The sequence below is a fragment of the Carex rostrata genome, chromosome 10, assembly GCF_964058835.1.
Source record: "Carex rostrata chromosome 10, lpCarRost1.2, whole genome shotgun sequence".
In the NCBI taxonomy this organism is placed as follows: domain Eukaryota; kingdom Viridiplantae; phylum Streptophyta; class Magnoliopsida; order Poales; family Cyperaceae; genus Carex; species Carex rostrata.
In genome coordinates this window covers 7677590-7688006 of record NC_135927.1, presented here as the reverse complement: position 1 = coordinate 7688006, position 10417 = coordinate 7677590, and the positions used below count along the sequence as shown (strand labels likewise).

At 33.0% G+C, this 10417-nt stretch overlaps 1 protein-coding gene across 1 annotated transcript; it reads right to left on the bottom strand.

The window, feature by feature from the left end:
* Positions 1-8152: 8152 nt before the first annotated feature.
* LOC144560936 (protein RKD1-like) lies at positions 8153-9962 on the bottom strand. Its single transcript, XM_078310149.1, has 2 exons — positions 9128-9962; positions 8153-8788 (listed from the first exon to the last, which is right to left on the bottom strand). Exons 1-2 carry the CDS (start codon positions 9377-9379, stop codon positions 8591-8593), a joined length of 450 nt encoding a protein of 149 aa, XP_078166275.1. The 5' UTR covers positions 9380-9962; the 3' UTR covers positions 8153-8590.
* Positions 9963-10417: the final 455 nt, after the last annotated feature.

The following is a 10417-nucleotide window of genomic DNA, read 5'->3' as shown; positions in this document are numbered from 1 at the left end:
TTTTCAAAACAGTCAGTGTTCAACACCAACACTGACGGTTTTTAAAGCATCAGTGTTGAGTACCAACACTGACGCTTTAAAAACCGTCAGTGTTGGTGTTCAACACTGACTGTTTTTTAAAAACCGTCAGTGTTGGTGTATCAACACTGACGATTTTTCAAAAACCGTCAGTGTTGAATACCAACAGTGACTATTTTTTAAAAACCGTCAGTGATTTTTTTTGACAAAGGGTTAAAAATTTTGCAAGGAAGAGAAATAAAAAAGTTTGCAAAATAATTTGTATATATATAATTATATTATATAGATTTAATTTTATTTAAGAGATATATTTTTTGGCAAAAGTTTATGGGATAAGTGAAAGTTTTGACAAATTAGTTTGGACATTCAATATTAGCTTATTTATGTTGAATTTGTACATATGTAAATCTAATTTATACAACAAATAATATGGAAAAAAAATAAAAATAAAATATTTTCAAACTTTTTATAGCTTTCATGGACAAATCATACATATACTTGTTGATTTTATAGAATTTAATTATTATTTTCTCTTTCAATATGTGTAAATATTTCTGGACCAATATTTATAGAAAAAAATAGAGTCTGGTCTTCAAAACTCCATTATTTATTAAGATTTCACATCCAATATTTAAATTGATGACCTTTCACACAAAAAGATACTGTATTTTACACTAAATTAAAATTTGATTCTTACAGTATTGCTATTTAGATAGATAAACTGAATTCTTACACTAAATTATCAACACTGACGGTTTTTCAAAAAACAGTCAGTGTTGAGTACCAACTTGAAATTATCTCGGTTAAAACAGTCGGTGATTAAGGGTCGGTGAAGGGGTTTTTTGTACTAGTGAAGTAAAGAGAAAACGACTGTAAACAAATTATTGTAGAACACAAATAAAGAATTGCACGTAACGTAGTCAACATAACAAAGAAAAATCAACTATATATAACTTGCGCAAAATGAAATGCTGACGCTTTCATGAAAGGAGGCTGAGGCTAAGCAGAAAGGAGGCGAAGAGCGAAATAAAATTTACAAGCAGCTGACCTAGTTATACTGGGAAAAGGATAGCTTATAAGGGAAATAAAATCACTGACGGTTCCGCAACAAAACAGTCAGTAAATACCCAACACTGACGCCTCCAAAAAAACAGTCAGTAAATTTACCAACACTGACGGTTTTACAATAATCAGTGTTGGTAGTCAACAGTGACGCTCTAAAAACAGTCAGTGTTGGTTACCAACACTGACTCTTTTTAGAGCGTCACTGTTGACTACCAACACCGACGGTTTTAAAAGAAACTGTCAGTGTTGGTTATTAACACTGACGGTTTTTAAAGCGTCACTGTTGAATACAATTACTGACGCTTGAAAAACAGTCAGTGTTGATGGCCAACACTGACGCTTTAAAAATCGTCAGTGTTGACAACCAACACTGACTGTTTTTTGTAAAAACCGTCGGTGTTGAGAATAAACACTGACTGTTTTTCAAGCGGCAGTGTTGAGAAATAATACTGACTGTTATTTAATAAAAGAGTCACTGTAGGTGTAGCAACACTGATGCTTCAGTGAAAACAGTCGGTAATGAAGGGTCGGTGAAGGGGTTTTTTGTACTAGTGGATCTTGGCGATTCCAATGATCAAACCCGGGGTTGTCGATAGTTTGACCTGTGGCGTTTTGAATGGTGGCTGACTGAGGAGCTGTGGTGATGTGCTTGGATAGATTATGCCCATTGATCAAAGGCAAGACCTGTGCCTTCCAGGTAAGGTAATTGATTTCATTTAGTTTGGGAGAGATAGTGTAATTGAGAAAAACTATTGGATCTACTGTAGTTGGAGGCGCAAGAAGAGGGATATTAGCCATTGTGGCTCTGATACCATGATAATTAGAGAAGAAGAGAATGATTTTGAATAGTTTCTTTTCTATTGAATCACAGTGTTTACATCTCTGTATTTATAGCCCTCTTGGCTTTACATGTAACTGTGATAAAAGGTAAAACAAACTGTAGTAATTGGGAGCCTGAGGTTGTTATTGTAGCAGTGAATCTGTTTCTATCGTTTGGAGTCATCAGCATTTGCTTCTGAACTGGATACCTCCAGTATTGTGTTGATAGTTGGGTTCTTTTTGGTGATCCTTTCTTTTTTCAGTTTTTTTTTATGTGATCCTTTATTGTGAGCAACATGTCAATGTTACAGTGAAATTATAAAAAATATTATTATGAATTAAAGACAATAATAAATACATGACAAAATGATGAATCTGTTGATAATTGAGAAAACTAAAACTATAAAATAAAATTAAAACAATTTCAATAAATTAAAACATTTCTTTAATTCATTAGTTCTTTTTTTATGGTCGTGCGGCGTGGCTTACGTGTACAAATAAAACATTTGTACACGAATGTCTTCGGTGGTGGATGCCCTCTCGGGCTGTGACGTGGCTGAAACAAAGGTGGCCATGGCTAATTCCTTTTTGTAAAGGAATAACTTGAAACCATTGGAGTGTCTTGAAACATGGACGTGATTCTGATTAGAAGTCATTGTAGTGTCTTAAAAAAAAAAATTAGTACTATGTCTTTCTTATGGTAAATAGGAGATATGTCTTTTTACTGGTAAATTGGAACTATCTATAGAGACTTGATGCACCATTTGGAAGCAACTTTATAAGCATTGGATTATTTGGGGCCTTGAAATTTCTCTGCCATAAGGCTCAGAACGAAACAAAGGCAGCCTTGAAGATGGCGTTGATTCCACCTACAGTTGAAGAGCTTTTTATTAGTTCCTGACAACCAGGGGCGGAACTAGGGGGCTGCAAGCGGGGGCCAGGCACCTCCCATAAAATCTAATTTGCTTACTGGGGCTACTGTGCACCAAAGAATTAATATTCATGTGGCACCTCCCAAACTTATTAAATGAACTAATCCTGATTCCGCCCCTGCTGACAACTATATTTTGATTGAAATGATATATTGACAACATATTTTACCGGCACATGTTCACAATGTATTTCAACTAAAAATATTGAAGCCATATTTTTTCAATTGACATTACTGACAATATTTTAAATGAAATTAGAAAGGAAGTCAGTTTGTTGAAAATTGAGAAGAAAGTAGCATAAAACAACAAAGAAAGTGGCTAAATTAACGTGAGATCAATATCGAGTTATTTTATTAACTTGTATTTGATTTAATTAACTTGTAGGTACTTTAAAGGTGTTTAATTATGAAATTGAGCCTGGTTCTTTCTGGTGATCCTTTCCTTTTTGAGGTTTTTTTGGTGTGATCCTTTATTTTGAGCAACTTGTCAATGTTGCCGTGAAATTAGAAAAATAGACAGTAAGAAATTTAGGTTGAAATGAGAAATATGTTGATAATTGACAAAATTAAAACTATAAAATAAAAAAAACAATTTTAAATTAAAAACTATTAAATTAAAGTATTTCTTTAATTTAATAGTCATGCGGCATGGCTTACGTGTACAAATAAAATATTTGTACACTTAGGGCTTCAGTGGAGAATGCCCTCTCGGGTTGTGATGTGGCTGAGAAAGGTGGCCATGGCCAATTCTTTTTGTAATGGAATACTTGAAACCATTGGAGTGTCTTGAAACATGGATGTGATTCTGATGACAAGCCATTGTATTGTCTTCAAAAAATTTGTAGTACTATGTCTTTCTTCTAGTAAATAGGAGACATGTCATTTTACTGGTAAATTGGAACTATCTATAGAGATTTGATGTACCATTTGGAAGCAACTTTATAAGCATTGGATTATTTGGAGCCTTGAAATTTCTCTGTCATAAGGCTCAGAACAAAACATAGTCAGCCTTGAAGATGGTGTTGATTCCACCTGCAGTTGAACTTTTTATTAGTTGCTGATAACATATTTCGTTTGAAATGATATATTGACAACATATTTTACTGGCAAATGTTCACAGTGTATTTCAACTAAAAATATTGACGACATATTTTTTCAATGGAAATTACTGACAATATTTTAGTTGATATTAGAAAGGAAGTTAGTTTGTTGAAAATTGAGAAGAAAGTGGAATAAACAACATATGCCCCAAAAAAATGACTTATATTTGATTTAATTGGCTTGTAGGTGCTTTAAAGGTGCTTTATAAAATTGAGCTGGGTTCTTTTTTGTGATCCTGTTTTTTTTAGTTTTTTTTGTTATGTCATCCTTTATAGATTTCCAGATCTAGATGTTATACTTAATTGGGGTTCAATTGAATCATAATTACTATATCTAAGAAATTATATAATTGCATATATAGTTTATTTGTTGTACTTGAAATCAAATAAAATATATTAAACTTTGGTGTATAATATCATCTTGTGAACATTCTCCAAAACATAAAAAAAAAAACGGGAAGATGACTTAATTAATAAGGTGTTTTTATTAAAAGAATGTACTTTAATCAAACTAGATTACGGTGGTGACAGCCTGACAGGTGGAATATCCACTTGTTTATTACAATACTTTATATCGTTTTCCAACGAGAAATCATATAATTAATTGTGGATAGAAGAACTTGTCAAAATTAGAAGTTTGATCTCTGATGAAAGTACAATAAAGGCACTTGCTGAGGTTTTCATAATTCGTGATAAGGTTCATATTTAATTGTATAAAGTAAAATATTCTCACAGGTGGGCCATAAAAGAAATAAAGAAAGAAAGATTTAGTGTCTTTTGACAGTGACCGAAGCAGTGTAATAAAATGCGGCCTGCTGCCGCATAAAAAATGCCTATGCGGACTGCATATGTGGTCAAGGCTGAAAACGAGTTCAAAAATATTCAAAACCCATTCTCAAATTAAAAGTTTGGCTAAAAACGGGTTAAAAAATTACCCAGAACTCATTATTTGAGTCCCAGACCCGAATCCAGAACCCATTATTTGAGTCCCACGTATCCAGCGCCTCAATGTCTTGTTTTATAAGGCGCTCCAGCCTTTGATTTAATTGTTTTGCAAGTGTGGGACTAAATGAGGAGTAAAAACCGGATTGGTGCTGGGTTCTGTTAGGCATTGGGCTTTTGCTGGGCTGCTGCTTAACTGCTTATAAATAATTGAATTCCACTGTTAAGCTCTACTGAGCTGTTGGGCTCATACTACGAATTGAGTAGTTTTTTAGCAGCTCATTTCCTATATATGACAATCTTGATATATATCTTCTGAGCTGATTTAAATTATTCAACTAATGGAGTTCCATTTCTTTTGTGACTAAAATTATAAATTTAATGAATATATTGTCGTATGAATTACAAATATTATTAAAATTCCGCATATATAAATCCGCATAAAAATCCGTATATGCGGCCGTATACCGTATATGCAGTATGCAGTGGCCTTCCGCATACCGCATAGAAACCGCATTTTATAACACTGGACCGAAGTATGTCACCAGCTTTTCTTTTCTTTTTCTATTAAATGGTAAGATACTTAGGCGACATCAGTCACATCACATTAGTCACTATCAAAAGAGACTAGTGTGTGTGTGTATATATATAGGGTCCGGCTAATTTGCTGCCGGTAGCATTTTAGTCGGAGGTGCTGCTACCATTTTTTATTTTTGTGATGTCCAAACAACAAATCCAAACCGTTAGATTTTTAATCTATATTGTAATCTACTTGGAGACCAAATTTTACATTTTTTGGAATTTTTTTACTATTTATTAAGCTGGTTTGAAAACTGCTGATTTCAGTAAATTTCTGCAACATTGAAATCAGCGGTTTTCAAACCAACTTAATAAATAGTAAAAAAATTCCAAAAAATGTAAAATTTGGTCTCCAAGTAGATTATAGTATAGATTAAACATCTAACGGTTTGAATTTATTATTTGGACATCACAAAATAAAAAAAAGCAGCAGCACCGCCGGCAGAAATGTTGCCGGCAGCAAATTAGCCACAGCCTATATATATATATAGATAGGCTAATGTGCTTTCGGTAGCATATGGGCCGAAATACACACGGTCCAAATTTGAAATTTCAAAATCCAAAAAGTCGATCTGAACCGTTCATCTTGTTCTCCATATTAATATGTGTTTGGAGACCAAATTTTCTATTTTTCTGAATTTTTTTACTATTTATTAAGCCACTTTGAAAATTGTTGATCCAACGGTTTTACTATTTTGTTAAGCCACCGTTGGATCAGCAATTTTCAAAGTGGCTTAATAAATAGTAAAAAAATTCAGAAAAATGTAAAATTTGGTCTCCAAGCACATATTAATATGGAGAACAAGATGAACGGTTCAGATTGACTTTTTGAATTTTGAAATTTCAAATTTGGACCTTGTGTATTTCGGCCCATATGCTACCGAAAGCACATTAGCCTCTCTCTCTCTCTCTCTCTCTCTATATATATATATATATATATATAGAGGTTGGCTAAGATCAAAGTGGTAGTTCCTGAGCTTTGGTGCTACCAATTCGTTTTTAAATTTTCAAAGTTCAAAACGTCGATCCGAACCGTTCAAGTTGTTCTCCATATTAAATTGTGCTTGGAGACCAAATTTTACATTTTTCTGAAATTTTTTACTATTTATTAAGCCACTTTGAAAATTGTTGATCCAACGGTGGCTTATGATTTTACTGTTTGGTTAAGCCACCGTTGGATCAACGATTTTCAAAGTGGCTTAATAAATAGTAAAAAAATTCAGAAAAATGTAAAATTTGGTCTCCAAGCACAATTTAATATGGAGAACAACTTGAACGGTTCAGATCGATTTTTTGAAATTTAAAAATTGAAAAACGAATTGGTAGCGCCAAAGTTCAGGACCTACCACTTTGATCTTAGCCAACCTCTATATATATATATATATATATATATATATATATAGAGAGAGTTAGGCTGGGGTGCTATGGATAGCATAGTGGCCTCTATGCTACGGCTCAATATTCGAGTTTTCAAAATCCAAACGGTCGATCCGAACCGTTCATCTTATTCTCCATATTAATATCTGCTTGGAGACCAAATTTTATAATTTTCTGAATTTTTTTACTATTTATTAAGCCACTTTGAAAATCGCTGATCCAACGGTTTTACTGTTTTGTGCAGCCACCGTTGGATCAACAATTTTGTAAAATACTTAATAAATAGTAAAAAAATTCAGAAAAATGTAAAATTTGGTCTCCAAGCAGATATTAATATGGAGAATAAGATGAACGGTTCGGATCGACCGTTTGGATTTTGAAAACTCGAATATTGAGCCGTAGCATAGAGGCCACTATGCTATCCATAGCACCCCAGCCTAACTCTATATATATATATATATATAGAGTTAGGCTGGGGTGCTATGGATAGCATAGAGGCCCACCGTGCTACGGCCCAATATTCGAGTTTTCAAAATCCAAATGGTCGATCCGAACCGTTCATCTTGTTCTCCATATTAATATGTGTTTGGAGACCAAATTTTACATTTTTTGAAAATTTTTTACTATTTTTTTAGATAGGTAGAAAATCAAATATCTTGATGGTGCAGAATTTTTTAGATCAAGTGATTTTTTACCTAGCTAAAAAAATAGTAAAAAATTTTCAAAAAATGTAAAATTTGGTTTCCAAACACATATTAATATAGAGAACAAGATGAATGGTTCGGATCAACCGTTTGGATTTTGAAAACTCGAATATTGAGCCGTAGCACGGTGAGCCTCTATGTTATCCATAGCACCCAAGCCTTACTCTATATATATATTGGCGACTGTAGGCATATTTGTCTTTAATACAAATAAATTTTAATCACTATATATTTGACGGAGTGGAGATCAGTTCAGATCAATTTTGTCCGAGTATACTGACATAGGTCAGAATAGATAAAATTTGAAAGCTCTACCAGAGCTGGTTGCAGCTTGAGCTTTTGCAAGTAGTGTTGTATGATATTACATGTAAATATACAAGTATAATGCAAATATTAATCATTTATTTATTTATTTTCTTTAAGATAATTATACTTTGTTCTTATTCATTGGACTTAACCATAGGAATGAAATATGAATCGAAAGTTTTTGTTCATTAAAGGAAATATAAAGGATTAGTTATGAGGCACTATTGAGAATTCTTTTCAATATGATCAAATTCTCTATGGTATCTATTCAAGCCGGATACAACACAAACACCACATTTTTTGTTTCCTTCATAATTCTTCAAATTAGTCACAAAATAAACCAAGAAATATCTCAAATCATACCTGATCAGTTCCTATCTAAATTCTCTCTTTTGTTTGCCACTGACAAGGCAGAAGAAAAGTTGCCCATTCATCCCTCCCTTTTTCAAAATTACAAAATTGAGAAACAATGTTGTGACTGGTACAACTTGAAAAGCACAAAAGAAATATCAAGATTGAATACTATAACAATGACCAAGACTATAATAACAGACAATAAATTAAAGCAAAAATATTAGTGAGAAGTAATTAAGAACTTTAACAACTCTGTACAAAAGTAAATTCAACACATCTCAATCTAACATCTATGTATTACTTTTATCAGTTTTTGCTATCAACTTATTCTATCTCGCTTTTGTTAATAATATGCTCATAAGTCATAACCTAAAATTCTCTAAGATGGCTATAAATCACCCATGGTTGGATGCATCAATCAGCTCCAGTCTTTTCTTCTTGTGAGTGTCTTTGTATCCCTTTTGCCGCATCTTCTTGGCACCATTTGTGATGTTCGTATCAGGATTTTTCTTTATGAACTCAATCTCTTTCTCTAAATTCTGCACTTGTCCGCTGACAAGTGTCTCTTCTAAAATTCCCTGTTTACCTTGTTCCTGAAAAAAAAAACAATAAGAAGAATCTTTAACAATTCATTGATGATCTAGCATCTAAATCATAAGAAACCAAAAGAGGTTTTAACAGTTCACTGAGTTAATTCTATAGGTCAGAAGAGGTGAAAGTATATAATGCACCAAGTTGATCAAATCGGTTCAAGTTTATACTTATTTTGCATCTTAACCTTCTATAAATTATATGTCATCTCTAGTTTCGAGACTTTTTACATACACATTCCTGAAATCACTTGTAATTTAAAATTAATATTAAAAGGTCAATATTTTATTCATAATTTAAACTAAATTATTAATATGTTTAAATGGCAATAGACACCAAACCTGGATACACTTGATCAGGTTTTGCAAACTCTTGATCTTTCGATGGGGCCATCTCTTGAGGCCAAGTTCACGGCAATTTCTTTTGAGAGAAGTTACACACATGTTGAGTTCTCCCGCCGCTGCCTCAATAGGCATATCGAAGTATCGAGAAATCTCTTCGGAGGACAACCTCCTTTCTCCATTTTTATTTTTTACTTTCACATCCTTTTGATCAATAACTGTTTTATATTTCTTCATCTCCTCTAGATGCATATCATTATTGCCATCGAAAGCATCCAGATCGCCTAAAAGAAAGATTTGTACAATATCAATTCTAAAATCAAAAGCAAATGAATAATTTAGGTATAAGAAATTGGGCCCTTAATAAAATTTAATCTAAGAATAAACCAACAGACATTGAGGGATTCGGATGCAAATATGAGTAGGTTGTGCATTTGCAAAATGATGCTAATAACGGGTGCTTGTGCACACCGTTTCAGTTTATATAAATTTTTTCTGATACTTTATATATTCTAATTATCATTTAAAATATGCTCTCCAGACTCCATGACTGTCTTTGGGGAGTATGAAACAGAAATAAAATAAATAAAAAGATCTGAGAAATGCATTGACAAACCAATGGAGGTCCATATATCTTTGCAATATGCATGAGGCATCAGTTCATCAAGATCATCGCCAATAATGTCGTCAAAAATGGAAACATCCATCCGTCTGAGAGAAAGAAATCATGCCTGCTCATAAAATACGCATTGAAAAACAAAAACAGAGTCTACCCAGGGGCATTGGTACAGATATGTTAATGGGCATTGGTACAGACATACAGTAAAATTTAGAAGCCAAATTAAACTAAGAATTTTAATGAAACTAACTATTGTAAGGTAAAAAACCATGATTATAATCATAGAAGGAAGTATCGGCCGATACGTATCGGTATCGGCTGTGATCAATCCGATAACTTGCCGATTAAATAGAGTATCAACTATGCACATACTTAAAACTCGTCACATTCATTAATTAAATATAGTATCAAGTATCAACTATGTTGAAATAGAGAACTATGAACCCGTGATTAAAACTAGTCACATTTATTGATTAAATTGAGTATCAACTATGAACCCCATTTTTATCATAATACAGACGACGATTAAGTGATCCAGCTAGCACGACATAGTTTCTGGCAGTGAAAGAATGTGTTTATTACAATAACAATGAGACAGTATTTACGAGAATAAAAAGTGACTTTTCGCGAGGGAGTACCGTCATAATTGTGTTTTTTCCCTCACGAATATT